Here is a 17,568-nt window from a genome sequence, read left to right on the forward strand (position 1 = left end):
TACAAGATTACAATAATTTCATAATGATGATAAACCACTATCAATTTGCTACATCCACATACATCAATTGAATTGATTAAACTTACATCTCATTTTGTATAATAGAAATACAATCACTGCAATAAAACATTGTCGTGGAATTAATGTCTTCTTACACTGAAAATATAAGTCTTGCCTTTGGCTTGGTATTTTATGAAGCAGCAGGAGACCATTATCCAGTGACAACACTTTATTTCATTGACATCTCAAATATATTCTTAATATCCTTTATATTTATGTTCAGTTTAGAATGAGAGGATTAGAATAGGTGTTAGTATAGTGGAAAGGCTTTCATTATTACATTCTGAATAGTATTACCATGTGACCTGTCTCGGCCATAAGAATCTCTTGGGAAGCATTGCATCTTTTATCCTTACACATTCACAGCAAAGCTAACTGTATTTCATGCTATGAAGTTTTCCTGTGTTGATCACCAACATTGACCCAGTTTTGTTGCTATATCATGCCCACTTTAATTTACATACTATGGAAATTACTCTGATCACTAAAATGTTTACAAAATATTTTTTAAAAGTTATCTAACTTTAAGCCAAAATAATAACCATAAATTCAAATTCTTACTTCACTTTAAAATAAATTTCTTCCTTTCATTTTGAAATCCCTGCCCTCAGCACTTTTCCACACTCTGAATTCTAAGGATTTGCCTATGTATGTAAAATACAGAATTGCAACATTATAATTATAACTCAAACTAAGAGAAACACAACTTCATTTGAAATATCTAGGCAACTAAGGCCATTTTGGGGCTTAGATTACCTAGTTCTCTATCACATTTTGCATATATATATATATATATATGCAAATAAGTGGTAAATTATACAAAACCAGATTCTTAAATGTGACGTGGAAGACAGAATAAGAAACTATGAAAATTCATCTGTGGGCATCGATGTTGAAAGTCTGTATGCACAGCAAGGAAAATTAACACAGTTTTAAGATAGTACTATAAGAAAACATTTTTAATGTATTGCGTTTTTAAGGTGCCAAAGTTGCCTTGTTTGTGTTACACCACTGCTATAATCACAACTCAGCTAGCTATTGAAATGCTAAGTAGTGTTTTGTCTGTGCATTATTGTAGAAGTAGAAGTGTTTTGATTAAGAACAGATGAAGACATTGATTTTTTTTTCTCTTTCTTTGTGGTTTAAGCATAAGGTAGTAAAAAGTCATGGATTGGTTTCTTTGGCTGAGACTTAAAGTGTTCATGTAGAAATTCTTTAAACTCCTTAAATTATATAAAATTCTTTAAATATAAAAGTTCTTTAAAAGTTGTTGGCTGGCTCCAATATACCATGGCCAGTTATATAGTAGTGGTTTTGTGACTTCTCTTTTCACCTAAAATATCCAAGAAGAACTCACGAATCAGAGCAAATAATGACTTTAAGATCTGAGGTCCTAATTTCATTAATTTTTGCTTTGTCTTGGTTTTGCCTATCTGCTCTTGTCAAAATACATTTAGATATAATCTGTAATACAGATAGAAAAATACTGTCTTTTAGCATATACCCTAGATATTTTTCTCTATGATGACTCATATATATAAATTATAACAAATACATAAAAAGTAGTGTATACCATCCCTAAGTGTACAACCTGCTAAATTATCATGATGTAAATAAATTCAATTAAACAATACGCATATCAAGAAATAAAAATTGCCAAAAATTACCTTTACCCTACAATTTAATACTACAGATTAGTTTTGATTCTTTTTGAACTTTAGATAAATGGCATTATAAAGCACATAATTTTTTGAATCTTGATTATTCAGCTCCATAGTATTTTGCATATAAATATAGTTTATTCATTTGTATTACATAACATTACATAACATACTGTGATGACTATATCACAGTATATTTGTCTGACCTATCAGTGCAGATTCTGTATTTTATAGATGTTCACTAGTTTTTACCTATAGTATCTTTTTGTGGTGATTGTTTATTAAAAGCATAATTTTCAAAACATAGTTGTTTTAGAGTCTGCTAAGGCACTAACTACAACTTACTTTCTGTGGATGGTTAAATGCTCTAACCCCAAGTGCAATACATTTTGTAAAGAATTCATTTCAATCAATACCCACATGTACCAGGCATGTATTGTACACATATTCAATTCAACATAACATTTAAAATGCATATTTTTTCTGGTGAGAGGAAAAATATATAATCCTAATGTTCTTCCCTATATCTACTTAATTTATAGTATTAATATGATGTTATTTTCCAATTTTTACTTTAGACAGTCATCCTTGAAATAGCTATTCATTATTTTTATATTGTTTGTCTTTTAACTCTCAGGGATATTAACAGTGTGTTTCACATCCTATAAAAATAAAAGTTGGAAGTTAAAGTTATGTAAGAGCAGTCTACTTCAGTGTTACTTAAATAAATAGCAATAGTCCTTTCAGCGTGGCTCAGTGGTTAAGTGTTGACCTCTGAACCAGGAAGTCATGGCTCATTTCCCGGTCAGGGCACATGCCCAGGTTGTGGGCTTCATCGCCAGTGTGGGACATGCAGGAGGCAGCTGATCAGTGATTCTCTTTCATCTTTGATGTTTCTATCGCTCGCTCTCTCTCCCTCTCCCTTCCTCTCTGAAATCAATAAAAATGTATTAAAATAAATTAAATAAATAGCAATGGAAGAAAAACACCCACAATCCTCTATATTCTCCATGAAAAAATATCATCTTTAGAGATTAAGAAATGAGTTACCATTTCCTTTTTTAATAGTCAACTCTTACTTAAATAGCCTAACAATATATTTTCATTATCTGCTATTCATATCCAAATGCAAGCCTCTAAGCAACTCACCTTATCAATGAAAAAGAATTTACAGATATTTCTCCCTCGAAAAATAGAGATAACGAAAATGATGAATAGGCGTGTAAAACAATTCTTTAAACTGGACAAAAGTACCTAAGTAATAAATTCAACCTCATTAAAATTAGGAACTTATATCAGCATAAAATAACATAACAAGTATAGAAAAGCAGACTACAATTTAATCAATAAAATGAATAAACTAAAGTAAAATGGAGATGCCAAGATAGCTATGGAGTAGGTGGAAGCTATACACATCTCCAATGCCAAACCAGAATTATAGCTAAATTATAGAGCACTCGACCTGAATAACCAAATGAAGGACAGCTGAATAGGAATATTATACTCAAGGATTTACAGAAGCTACATGAAGACTGGTAAGAAGGGCAAAGATGCAGGGAGGGCTTGCCCCTGCACTCATGTGTAGCAACCGAGGAATACCCCAGCTGCAGAAGTCACTTCTGAGGAGTGTGGGTTTTCAACCCCAGGCTGGGATCCCCAAGGTGGAGCACCAGGGCCCAGAAAAGAAGCCTGCATAGCATCTGGCAGTGAAATTCAGTAGGGACTTCATCCGCCTAAAATAGGAGGGAGTCTGCCAGAAACCCAGGCACTTTCTTAAAAGGCCAAAGCACAAAAACTTGTTCTTGACACTGACCCAAGGCTCTGGCAGAGGGAAGGCAAGCCAGGGCTATGGGAGTCCTGAAGAGATCTCGGTGGCATGGCCCTAAGAAGAGATCTGGAAGTCCAGCCACTGAGGTCCTATGCTGAGTCCCTATCCCACAACGCACTCAGGGGCCATCTTCCCAGGGTCCAGCACTCCTGCTCTTACAGCACCAGCCTGGGAGTGCACTCAATTTCCTAAAACAAAATAAAACTTTGACAGTAGTAAATGTTGGTGAGGATGTAACACATATTAATTAGAATTAAAAGGAAAGTGAGCTGATCATTTTGAGACTCTGAAGGACTCTATTATTATAAATTAAAGTAAATAAATACCTATTGAATAAAAAACAAACAAACATGAATTCTTCCTTTCCTAGTTAAAGAACCACTGAGCTAAAAGTATAATAGGGACAAAAATACAATTGACTTAAACATTTTATTCATAGAGAAGTTTACCGTTTCTATATTATTTTTCAAGATAGATATAGTATTTTATAATATAATTTTATGATTTCTTAGTAAAATTGCATTTAAATCACAAAATTACAACAAAAAGTTTTACTCTCAAAAAAACTATGGAAACTTGCAGGTTTTGTTTAAACCTTTATAGTCATTTGACAGTTCATTATAGGAAGATTCCATTGTTCATGTGCTAAAAATTAGGTGACTATATTAAAGTTAATTGTGGTATATAATACTTAAGCTCTTTGGCAATTCAAAATGATAGTGACTGCAGTTTTATTTCATAAAAAGAGTTGCTACTTTTTATAGCAGGCTGTAAACAAAGAAGTAGCAAATAATTTTAATGAATTGAATCTCATGAATAACATTACTCATCTAGATTTTTGTATTAGAAAAGCATTTGTTTCAGACATGCAAAGCCTTATGTTTTTATTTCAGTGTTTCATGATAGAAATTGATTTAGGATGCCATCGTGTGGCACAATGACTATGTTCAAAAGGCAAATGCATACTAGAGTAGTATATGTATCTATTAGAGTAAAGCTACAGTTTTCTTAAAATGTATTTCTGCTTAAGAATCTATAAGAGAATAGATAGCTCAGATGAGAGGACAAATTCTGTTCTTTAACAACTAGGACACCTCCTTGTCTGTAAAGGGAAATAGGTGCAATTAAATCAAAATTTTGGAAACAACAGAGTTTGGCTGACTCAGAATCTTCCCCATTACAAAATTCCCCATTGAATGAGGTCATAAAATACTCCCAATTTCAGGGAAAGATATTTTATTTTATCTTTTTGGCTTCAAAGAATATAATTTTATTTTACTCAACTACTCCAGAAAGAAGAAAAAACAAAGAGGTAGAAACTTTTGATATTGAATGGAAAATTACCGTGGCCTAAATCCGTGAGTACTGTTGTCTCGTGGAAAGATAAACAGAGAGGAGGTTTGAATTCCTGAGATGTGGCCATTAGCTTTCTGATTGATCAATGGTTATCATTTAACTTATTGAACTTTTGTGTCCTCATCTCTCAAATAAAGGGTTTGGGTAGGATACATCTATGATCTCCTGTAAGTCAATAATATTCCTACAGTTTCACCTTCCCTCACACTTTAAAAAGCCTTATGTATTAATACCAATAAAAGAAAATTGAAACCCTATAGGTGAAATAAAGATGCTGAGAATTGAATACACAGTGTGAAAGGCAATAAAATTAAGATATATACAATTTTACAGATTTCACAGAAGGGGAAGATGGACAACTAAGACTGAATGACTCTCAGCAGCTTTATGGGAATGTAAAACTTGAAACTGAGCGTAGAAAACCCGGATTTGCATGAGGGAGTATTCTAAGTGAGTGAGGGAGAATGAGAAATGCAAGAAGAGCCAACAGTGGAATCAAGGGAGCAATTGAAGAGACAGAGACTCTGTACACTACTTGCTATAGACAGAATGTTTGTTTCTCCAAAGTTCATATGTTGAAACCTAATCCCCAATGTGATGGAATTTGGAGATGGGACCTTTGGGAGGTTGTTGGTCATAAGGACAGAGCACTCAAGAATGGGATTTGTGTTCATATAAAAGAGACCCCACAGAGCTCCCATCCCCCTTCTACCACGTGAGGATGCAGCCAGAAGGTGGCTGGCTACGATCCAGGAAGCAGCCCTCACTAGACACCAAATCTGCCACCACCTTGATCTTGGACTTCCCAGCCTCCTGAACTATGAGAAATAAATGTTTGTTGTTTAAGCCACCCAGTCTATGGTATTCCACTATAGCACCCCAAACTGACTAAGACACTAATCAACTGTATTTGATTTAAGAATGCATTAATATTCAGGACATTTCACATAGAAATTATTTTCAGCTCCTCCTATTTATAGGAATTCTGGCAGCAATGGCCCTTAGATCCCTATGTGGCAAAAGCTGATGAGGTTGACCTTTTACTTCATACATGCATTCTCCAATCCTCCTCATTCTCTAGAACTCTCTAATGTTTCCCCATGCTGACCTACTCTGCACACTTCTGTTATTTGTCTAGGCTTGCGGGCATTAATTCATCTGAGTATGCACCTCCTGGATATAGAGTCATATAAAGCCAAGTTGGAGCAAATGAGAACAGGAGAGAGAAAATAAGTGAAGAGACTGGGTACTTTCATTGTCTAAAAGACAGTTTAAACACATCTATTCTATGAAACTTAAGTTAAAGACTCTTGAACTAAGCATAGAGAATTATGTGGAATATATATAAGAGCATCTCCAAATCTGAAAGTTTTTGTACTCCCTAATCATATACTTATAAAATGAATTTTATATTAAAGCAAAAATAAAACAATAATGTCTGCTTTAGTCAATAAACTGTGTCCCATAGCCATGTCATGTGATTCAACATAAGAATACGGAAGTTGATGATAAAATTGATTTTTTAAAAGGCTGTTCATCTCTCTGCACATAGTTTGTTCATATCTAGATCATTTGACTTGCTAAGTTCTGTGAGGCTCAGAATCTTCCTCAGGTTTTTCAAAAGGGGAGCTTTAATATTAAAAAAATAATCATTTTTCCAATTCCAGTTCTGGGAATAACAAAGTAGTCTAATTTAAATTACCCTCCCTGAGGTGACAATCATAAACTAGATAAAATCCAAATACTTAATGGAACTGGACAGCAACCAAAAGCAGGCAAACTGAAGGCAGTTGAACTGAAGATAATGCAACTGGGTGATATACAAGTTTATGTAACTTCTCCTGAGGGCATACTCCAGTCTTCCCAGATTCAGAATGGCTACCCTTCATGCAAAAACTTTGAAGCATATCACCTTAGGTCCCAGAGAATAGAGTTTAAGGCTTCTGGAATGGCTGGAAATTAATAGAGAAAATCTCAGAAAGCATGGCACTCTAAAGAATAAAGCCTGAAAATCTGTACATGAATCACCTTTAATCCTGGGATGTCCTGTGAACTGAACACAAGACTACAGAGAAGAGTGAAAAACAGCAGCAGGAAGGCTAATGGGCTGAGCAGAAATGTCACCTGTTGACCACGGCAGGGAAGAGAGTTTAGGATTTGCATGCTGCTAGCTCTGGGCAGCTTGTCCAAACTGTTAGCTGGCCATTAGATTCCAAAAAAATATATACGTGAAGAGTAAAGAATATGTTCCAGGATTAAAGAATTTTCCCTAAGACAACAGCTAAACTGAAACAGATCTTCTTAATAAAGTGAAAACCAAACCTCCACAAGTTAAAGATAATGAGCCAACAATTAAATTGCTGACACTGACAAAATCAAAACTTTTGACAGGATTCTACCAGAATTCAGAGTCTCTACAATGTTTCTACATTTTATATGAGGCAGTATAATACTAATGAGACTGTGACATGTTGAAGATGCACACTCCAATAACTTAAACCATTGACTAATATAAAATAAAATAGAAGGGTTGCAGCAAAAAGGCCAATACATGATATAAAATGGAATAGTAAAACATATTACACTAATCCAAAAAGGGCAGAAACAGAGGAGAAAAGATGCAAACATAGAGAACAAACAAAAATTGGTAGCTCTGAATTTAATCATGTCAATTTTAAATTTAAGTGGATAAAGGATTCCAATGAAAAGACAAAAAAATATAAAACTCATTTTTTTAAAAAAAAGATCTAAATATATGTTATCTATAAGAGATTTATTTTAAATTTAAAAAATACAAATAAGGTTAAAGGAAAAGAGTAGGGAAAATATAGAAGTACATATCATGAAAAGATAAGCATTAAAAAAAGTTTGGAAATATTAATATCAGATCAGGTAGATGTTCAGACAAAGGAGATTAACCAGAATTAAAGAGCATAATTCAAAATATTAAAAGGCTCAATTTCTCAGGAAACATTAAAGGGTAACTGTGTACTTAATAGGAGAGATTCAATAAATATAAAGCTAACTCTGACAGGGTAATATAGTCAAATCTACACTTATAGCTGGGGATTCTTACATCTCTACCTTATAGTAGATACAACTAAAAAGTAGTTTAAAAATTAGTAAAGAGAGAGAAGAGTTTTATTATTCTTTTAACCATGGTGAGCTAATTTGACATTTATAGAACCCTATACACAAGGACAGAATGCATATTTTCAAGTGCACCCAGACATGCACTAATATAGACCAAATGCTCAATCATAAAAAGTATCACTGTATTTTTTAAAATTGATATTTTACAAAGTATGGCCTCTGATAATAGTGGGATTACATTTTATGTGAATAAAAAATGATAGCTATATATCCCCTACATATTTGTAAATTTAAAAGTATTATTATAAAGAACCATGATTTAAAGAAGAAGTTATAGGTCCAATAAGAAAATATTTTGCACTTGGTTAAAATGAAAATACAAAATCTCATTAGAGAGAAATTTGTAGCTTTGAAGATACACCTTAGAAGAGAATAACAGTTTTAAAATCAATGCTCTAAGTTTCTACCTTAAAAGGCAAAAAACTATGGTATAATAACACCAAATGGATAGTCACAATAAGTACTTTGTAAGATACAGTCAAGGCTGGAGTTGAGGATAGCAGACTTACCACTGCATCTTGGGGCTGAAAAAACCACTTGGGAAGCTGAAATCTTCAGAAAAATCATGTTGTGAAAGTGCAAGGCTTTCTGGATATATAAATAGTTCTGGACATATGAATACTTCTGGGCATACAAATAGCTCCAGGCATATAAATAGCTTTAGATGTAGTTTTAGACATATAAACAGTTCTTCCACGATACAAAGAACTTTGAACATTTTTGTAAATCCTTATAAACTCATCAAAATACAAGATATGTAATGGTGTGGTTTGTTTGCAAATCATTTATTTGCCTGTTGTATAGGGACAATAATTTTATTTCTTGAATAAGTATACTCAATATATCCCACTAAAATGTTTCCTTCAAAGAAAGTGACATTGCTCCCATTGTTTCCAGGTCTCTTGCAAGCATAAATGGGTATAATAAGTGGTCTGGACACCTTTTATCTGCTTACAATGTAATAGGGGGAAAAATCTGCCTTCATTGCACTGTGCTACACCAAAGAGGAATGCTGAAGAACCAGTTGAGCTAACAATAAGTCATAGTCTAAAGTGATAAACTCTTTGAAGACAAAATACTGACATCTCATCTATTAATTAGCTTCTGTTTAAAATGGAATTGCAAGAGAGAAACTGTAAATACTCGTTAGGTGTGTTATAATTAATTATTATACATCTCATCTTTGTGATAATGTTATACAACCCTTAAATTATGATGACATTTTGAGTATAATCAAAGATAAAAACTGTTTTTCAGGAAGAGGATAAAACTTTTATTAATTTTAATCTTGGTAAGTTCAGAGATAAAAATTTTTGAGTGCCCACATTATAAAATTATAGGATAACTTTTCATGAGACAAATTTATTGTAGGCAGGTATAGCCATAGGATGAATGCAGCATAGGTGACCATTTTGAGGGTTCTCATGGTAGATGTAATTTAAGATAAGAAAGGCCTTCCAGACCCCAAACAGCCCTACATTACTTAGCTAGGTTCCTGGAATTTCCCACATTAAAAATTCATTTTGTAGGGTCAATAGTTTTTGGGCCTTCAGGAGCCCTCCATGAAATTTTTAGTAACTTTAGAAGAAAAAAACCCTTAAGACAGTGTAAACTAACATCTCAAAAATCACTCGTTGAAACTAGAAAAGTATACAAGAGATAGTTGTGGGGGGAAAGCACTATTAGAAGTATGAAAGAGATCTATTATATTTAACATATTTAATTTGCTTAGGCCTAGCTGTATCAAGAATATTTTAGGGAAGTAAAGTTTTGTTTAGTTTAGTTTTTTATGAGCTGTATTAAATTTTTCTACAACTAGTAGAATAATCTGAAAGCCTAAAGTATAAGAAAAGTGCATGCAATATAAAATAAACTGTAGAAATAAAATCATTATCAAAATGGAAAATGTCCTTGTTTATTGCTTGAAATGTTGTGATAACAGGAAAAGAGATGACCACCACAGATGTGCATGATGTTATTGCCATTGCTGGGATGGTAAATATCATAAGTATAAAAACAAATATTTGCTAAGACATAATTTTTTTCTAAGTCTTGTTTGCATGTGTGAGTGTGTATGTGTGATTCGTTTTTGCTGTAAGCTCCCTATGCTAGTAAAGTGTGTTTGTGTGTGTGTGTATGATTTATAAACAAAAAATATGCAAATATCTACATTTTATAAAGCAACAACTTTAAGAGTCTCTTTTAGATTTTTAATTTAAAAATATCAGTATTGTTTTCATAAATACCATTCAATCCTTATGATTGTTCCAACCCCATTGAATGAATTGATCAAATGTTGCCCTCATCAGGCCAGTAAGGATTTACCAGGGAATTTCTGCAGCTGTAGGTACAGACTGAAATTCCAGTCAGTGCTTGAGGAAGGGTAGGTCTCAGCAAGAAACTTGTTAACATTTAGTATAAACCTTCAAGACCACTTTTAAATCTTGAAAAAGGGGATAAAAGAATTAGGAGAAATGTCCATTTAATTCAGCCTTCAGTTTCAGACCAACGTCTGTTCTCTTTAAAAGGTAAATGGGCTCTGTGCTTCATCTGGTTAAAACCTTCCAACGACTTCCTTTTGCACAATAATAAAACCGGAATTCCTTATCTGGATTTACAGTCCTGAGGCCTGGCTTCAGTAACAACGTCACCTGCTCTTACTTTACCCTTACTCACTGTTCTTGCAGCCACACTGACCTTTTTAGTTACACACAGGGCGAGTTCTTCCCTTCCCCTGGGCCTTGCGTTCACTGTTCCCTCTACCTACATTTTTTTAAAAGCACGCTTATTCTCCTGCAGCGGGTCTCTGCCCCTAATCACTGAGATCTTTCCTGGCTGTCTAAAGTGGAATCCTCCAACTACTTTCTTCCCTCCCTCCCCCGCACCTGTAGTGAAAAACGCATGGGATTTGCAATCAGAAAATTTGGACTTGGGTCATAAGTACTAACTAAATGAACTTAATTCAATTTCTTACCTCTCTGAACATCACATTCTGATACAGAAAATGCAGGCAATAATAATCATACTGATTCTATAGGGTTATTTTGAGGATCAACTGAGTTAAGGTATAATCACCAAGTGGAAGATGCTAGCAATAACCTCGAAGGACTACTCATACATCAATCATCCTTTTCTTCATCCCATGTCTAATACTACTTTCAAATTAGTTAGACTTCATGTGTATCAAAGGTATCAATTGCTTTCCATCTTTTTGCCCAGTTAATTTGATTCATGGGATTTTATATAAACTGTAATTACCTCATTTGCTTTCTGATTGGTCTGACCTCTGTTTTAGATTATAAACTATGTGAAGGGGAGAAGCATATTTATCTGATTTACTAGATCTTTAGTGCTTAGTGAGGTGCCTGATCTACAATAGAGATTCCAGCTATTGTTAGTGTCCTATTAATTCTACCATTATTGCAAGTGTAGCTTCCACAGCTAAACTGTGCTGTCCCAAATGACAATTTGCTTTCTTCTTTTTTGAATCAGGTTGAAACAGTGAATATGGTGAAAAATTTTGAGATATTTTGAAGGTAAATACAACAGGATTGTCTGGTAGATTGAGTGATTGAACATGGAATGTAAGTGAAATAGAGACAAATATGGTTTCAAGTACTGAGTTAATAGATGAATTTTCCATTTACTGAGAAAATAGTGGAATGGGCAGGTCTGGGTCAGAGAGAACTGAGTTAAACTTTGGATATGTTAAATTTGGGGTCTTGTCGGACCATCAAGGAAAAAAATGTCAGTGGTTGTTTACCCAAGCCCAGAATTCAAAGGAAAATTAGGCTCCTAAGGGTCCAACATAAAATGGGTGTCATTGTGAACCTCACTAACTTAAACTGAATAATTTATACTACTTTTCACCCATTTGCTTCAGACATATACACCCAAAGCCTTATTTGATCAGGTTTACCTATGTTGAATTCTACAGGTCAAATTTGGTCAAGATCTTTATTCTTCTCAACAAGCCCATTCTTGGAGCCCTATACTTCAAAAATACAGAGCAGGCCCTAAATTTTGCTGCTGAATGCTCAGCAAATGTTCTTGTTCACCTTATCTTCTGCTTTAAGAACATTAATCTGCGTTGTTGTCAAATGACTATGCATGAAAGAGCTGTGTGACTTTTTTTAGAGGGAAATGATTCCCTTGAATCTTCTATACCCAAGAAACTGACCCTTAAAATTGTATAAGAACATTGGATAATTGATCCTTGATATGTGTTGGGGTTTTTTTCTTTCCCTCTCCATTTGTCGTTTGCAAGTCATGCAATGCATTCCTTTGAATATCTTGGCAGTATATAATCAGGCAACTTGTGAGAATGAAACAGGATTTATTGCGCATCTATAAATGAAAATAGCTATTATTCTATCTTTAAATATAATAGCCACTTTAGACAGTGCCATTTTAATTCATTGTTGTTTTTGTACTACTTTTCATCTTATAATGTGGACCTTTTACTATCTTTATTAAAAGTCTCCTTTGAGACGGAAAGCTATAAAAGACCAATCAGGAAAAAAATAAAATATTGAGCACACTTTTTAAAATAGCTGCTTGAGTAGAGGAAAGTTATTCCTTATAATATTAAAATTCTGGGCTTTTAAAAAGAGATGATAATGCTGTAATACAGGAGAGCATAGCTATAGCATTGAAAATAACACAAAACTTGCTACATAAATTGACTAGACAATTTTCACACAAGAAATCCTAAAGATTTTAGCTCAGAAAAATTAATAAAATTTTAGTTAATTCCTATCAATGTGCCCTTTGAAAAGACTTTATTTCAACTATTAGAGTATTGCCACATCTCTGAGAATTTGAGGTGTTCAAATATGAAACCATATAGGGAGTAAGGAAATCTTAGGTTCTTATCCAAGGCTGCAATCTTTGCTCCATATCTCCTACGTGACCTTATGAAATCTTACTTTCCTCATATACAAGAAGAGCATTGGACCAAATGACGCCTATGGCTCTTCCATGGAAATGGCTCTTGCAACTGGTGACAACTCTGACTGGTTGGCCTCCGCACAGTTGTAGTGAACTCCCCAGCGCTTAGGCAAGAACAAGTCCTAGCAGTGATCATGGCGGTTAAAAATAGAAAAGGAAGGGAAGCAACATGATCTGCTAACTTAAATTGTTCACAGTGGCCATAGTGGAACATTAGGTCTTCAGTACCCCTTATGTTCTCAAACAGGCATGCTTAGATTCACAAAATTATAGAAAACAGAGCAATTCTCCTTTTTTTATTCCATTGAAATGTCTACCAGAATATGAGCAGGGGATGGGAAGTGGTAATGAGGGAAGGAAGAATGAGAGGGACCTGATTAGTACAACTTGCATGACTAAATCAGGCTTGCACACCTAATTTCTTAAATTTCTTTATCATTAAAACATAGAAGGTGTGTACTGTTCTGGGATAGTTTCACCATTAGGGACTCTCTAATAGTAATCTGTTTTTTCTTCCAACACACTGCCAGCCATAGTAATCTTTTGTGGTCCCAGTTATATAAAGTCTAGAAATTTATTTTCTACTATACCTTACAGATATCAGTGGGTGTTAAATTGAATTTTATTTTTACCAAACTTAATTATGGTTGTTGTGACAGCAGTTATGTGTTTCTGTCTTTTAATTTTTTTTGTACTTTTTTGTGTGAAAGTTCTTTTTCCCTAATATTCAGTCTACTTACTTTTAAAAAATCTACTTGAACTTGAATATAATTCTATAGTCCCCAACAAAATATAAATGCAGTGGGCTGAGAAAACAGTTTTAGAGGTGGTTGTCCACATACTGAAGGAGAAATATGGTAATTAGCACACTGTTGGGACTCACTGAGACAGCCAAACAGGATCATTCAGATCCTAAAGGGAGTTTCAGGGGTCTGAATTACCCACTTCATCTGTCTACATCAATCAAATTAACTGCCTTCTTGTCCAATTCTCATTCATGCAGTAACATATAGTCACAATTAAAGGTAAAATATATGGAATGGCTCTCTGACAGTGAGGCTTATTCAGCAACAGAGTATATGAATACTGAATAATTTCCATTCCTGATCATTAAAACCCTGTTGAGTCATGGTTGGATTAGATGCATCCCTGACCATGGAAAACAAGAGAAAATGTCATCTTGAGAAACTCCCTTAGTGCTTCCATTTATTTAAATATATTATTTCCTAAATATGTAGTTTTATGTGTATACATCCTCCCCAAAAAACAATCATATATATTTTTATATTTTCCAGACACATTACTAATACCTTGGGTCTGTCACTTTATCATACTCTCGAATAGATCTGACCTACTGGCAACAAAACTCTGAAATGCAGGGTTAAAGCGTTAAGATGACTGCTTACTAAGTCAGGAGTGGAAGAATTTACAGGCCAGTCCTATCTGGACTTATGTGTAATATTAATGGATATTCTGGATATTCTAGCATTCAGTATTTGAAGAGTTTCATAACATGGAGATTAAATACAGAGTAAAATATGGAATTGAACAAGAGAGGGAAAAGGAAACTTGTAAATTATTTTCTGCATTTGTTTTTCTTTTCTATGCATTCACTAGCCAGAACCTTTCCCTGCTTGGTATCAGTACGTTTAATATACAGTTGGTTCTTTGGCCAGCTACGTTTAGAATTCTGTGACAGCAAGTGCTATGTGATAACTGAGTACAGGTAGGATGAATACAGAAATGTCGGTAGATTTTCCAATATGAAGTAGAGGGTCTTGCTGGTAGATTTTGGGATCCCCAAACTTGTTCAGTTATTGTTTCTGTCACTTCTTTTGCCATTTCCACTGCTCCCCTACCTCCTCCACAATTTCACAACCGCTGATGAGATACATTGGTATGCTGAAAATAAACCTGGAAAGTCTTCAGTCTGAGTTAATCCAATGCATACTTGACCAGTACGCCTCAGAGGCCAATATATAGAATATTAACGCTGGCTGGGTTCTCAAAGTGGGGTAATTGCCCCACCTAAGTCCATGGGCTGTGTCACTTCACAGGCTCTTCTCTCCCTGCTGGGTATGGAGGTTGTCTGAATGCCCAGTGGAATTCACTGTCTATTGTCTTTCTTCCCATATTTTATTACAGGGACAGTAGGTAAGCATCATGGGAATAAGACCAATAGGCATTTGGGAATCTGTGAGGATGAGTATGTCAGATTTGTTTTAATGCTTGGCCTTTAGAGAGGAACTCCTGAAAATCACTGTTGGCTGCAACATAGCCAAGCAATAAAAGAAGCTAGTGAGCCCAGCTGGTGTTGCTCAGTGGTTGAGCATCAACTAGGTGGTCATGGTGTGATTTATGGTCAGGGCGCATGCCCAGGTTGGGGGCTTAATCCTCAGTAGGAGACATGCAGGAGGCAGCAGATCAATGATTCTTTCATCACTGATGTTTCTATCTCTCTCTCTCCCTATCCCTTCCTCTCTGAAATAACTAACTTCACCAGCTTCACTCAGAAGCTAGTGAAATTACTACACATGACTTTTTTGGCGGGTGTGAGGCTATGGTACACTTATCAATAGCTCTTCTTGCTTAATATCCATATATTAATGGGTGGTTGACTTGTTAGACAGATGTGCTTAGACTTCTGTGTGACAATATCGGTTTGCTTATATAAATGTTTTAGTAAAATTACAATGCTAAGGACAGCTTTTTTCCTTTGACTGTGTTATGTAGAAAATAAAACACAGAAAGGGGACCACTCAACATTAGTTCTAGCTCGACAAGACTCAGGTTAGTGAACTATTATGAAAAGCCAAGAATTTAATGACATATCACTTCAGGTATGATAAATGCTTAGCAATTACTGATCTTATATTACAGTGACAGAGTTGGCACTGAAAGTAGAAGCTGTTCAGAGTGATAAATCGATATGACAATTTATTAAAAATATAAGGCATGATTAGTGTTGGATGTGGATGCACCCTTTTAAAAAGAGGGTGGAAGGTTAAAGAAAAAAAATCCCAAATGAAAAGAGGATTTAGAATGTGAAAATTAAAGTTTTGGGGGAAAAGACACATATGAAGCACATGCCAAATATATAAACCAGTGTGCAAAGTTCAGATATGCAGCAGCAGTATAGTTTGGAGATAAGGAAGACATGCATGGACGCATGCAGATGTGTCACACAGTTTTTATACATCCTTGTACCATCTCTCTTTCCCCTGATGGTATCTTCCATCACGTTCTTCTCCTGGTTATGATATTCCTCACTGGGCTCTATATTGCAAAACACCTGAAGCCTGTTAGGCGCACATTTTGAACTCGCTCTGAGATCTCCAGTTTCACAGCAGCCATTGGCATAAACATTTTCACATAGTCTGGTTTGGGCTGAGTGTTACTTTCTTAAATGAAAATGGAGGACGTGACGTAAATAGGGGGCCTAAAAGTGTTATGGGGAGAAATTAATCCCTTAAGTGCATATCTCTGTGCCTTTTTTGTTGGATAGACTGGTAGGAGAGATACACTGTGCCATTGTTAATGATATCAGTATGTCATTAACAAATCTTTTTAAAAATTGGAAAGGCTAGTAAATTTTTTTGAGGCCTGTAAGCTTGTGAAATAACTAGGAAAGTTACTGAGTTTTTGCTTCTAAGTGATAATCTGCCCTCATGATTTCTTGGTATTTTGATACATGCAAATGTCTCATTAAAGGATGGAAATTCATTTCTATTGTGTGTACATAGATATACATATATAATATACAGGATACCATACTTCCATCCACTGGATGTTGTCTATGAACTTAGAGAGCTTCATGTACTAGTTTGGCAATTTTTCCCCATTAGGCAGACAGATACTAAAATTTCCTTGGAAGTATGCTCTCTGCAATTATTTTGTCACTTGCATTTGTATTTTTTGTGCAATGAGCAGAAAGTACTGACCAGAGATATTCAAAGAGAAGGATTCAATAGATTATTTAGGATAGTCTCCCTTATCTTTCCTTGAATTAACATCTACATACACTTTAAAATTTTAGACACATACTATCCTATCTAATAAAAGAGAAACATGGTAATTGGTGTATGACCACTACCCTTCCCATTGGCTAATCAGCGAGATATGCAAATTAACTGCCAGTCAAGATGGCGGCCGGTAGCCAGGCAGCTTGAAACTAACGTGAAGCTTGCTTGCTTCAGTGATGGAGGACTCCAACGTTCCCCGCCTGCCTTGCCGGTCTCTGAGCTTGAAGTTTAAGAAACATTGTAACAAATATAGAAGCTAAACAAAACCCCAGAAACCTGCTTTCAGCGAGCCCGAGCCCGGGATCTCAGAGCTGGAGTTATACATTGTTTCAATTATAGAACCGAAACAAACCAGATACCTTCTTTCAACAGCAGGGGCCTCAGAGCTGGAGCCAGAGCTAAAGCTGGCCCAGAATAAAAAAAGAAAAAAAAAAGAAAAGAAGGAGCAGTTGGGAGCTTCAGTCGGCCTGAAAACAGCCCTGAGCCCCTCACCCAGACTGGCCAGGCACCCCAGTAGGGACCCCCACCCTGAAGGGTA

At 35.1% G+C, this 17,568-nt stretch overlaps 1 protein-coding gene across 2 annotated transcripts in view; it reads right to left on the reverse strand.

Annotated features, from left to right (window-relative positions):
• TMEM232 (transmembrane protein 232) overlaps positions 1 to 17,568 on the reverse strand; it is a 76,533-nt gene that overhangs the window by 47,034 nt on the left and 11,931 nt on the right. The window contains exon 1 of one of the 2 annotated variants that reach the window (XM_015568386.1): positions 8,568 to 8,608. The exons of the other annotated variant lie outside the window; for it this stretch is intronic. Coding sequence (XP_015423872.1) covers positions 8,568 to 8,575 — 8 coding nt within the window. The 5' untranslated portion in view covers positions 8,576 to 8,608. Of the gene's footprint in view, positions 1 to 8,567; positions 8,609 to 17,568 lie in introns of those variants that run through there. 2 annotated transcript variants of the gene reach the window in all.

Source organism: Myotis davidii, unplaced genomic scaffold (genome assembly GCF_000327345.1).
Source record: "Myotis davidii unplaced genomic scaffold, ASM32734v1 scaffold812, whole genome shotgun sequence".
NCBI classification, from domain to species: Eukaryota; Metazoa; Chordata; class Mammalia; order Chiroptera; family Vespertilionidae; genus Myotis; species Myotis davidii.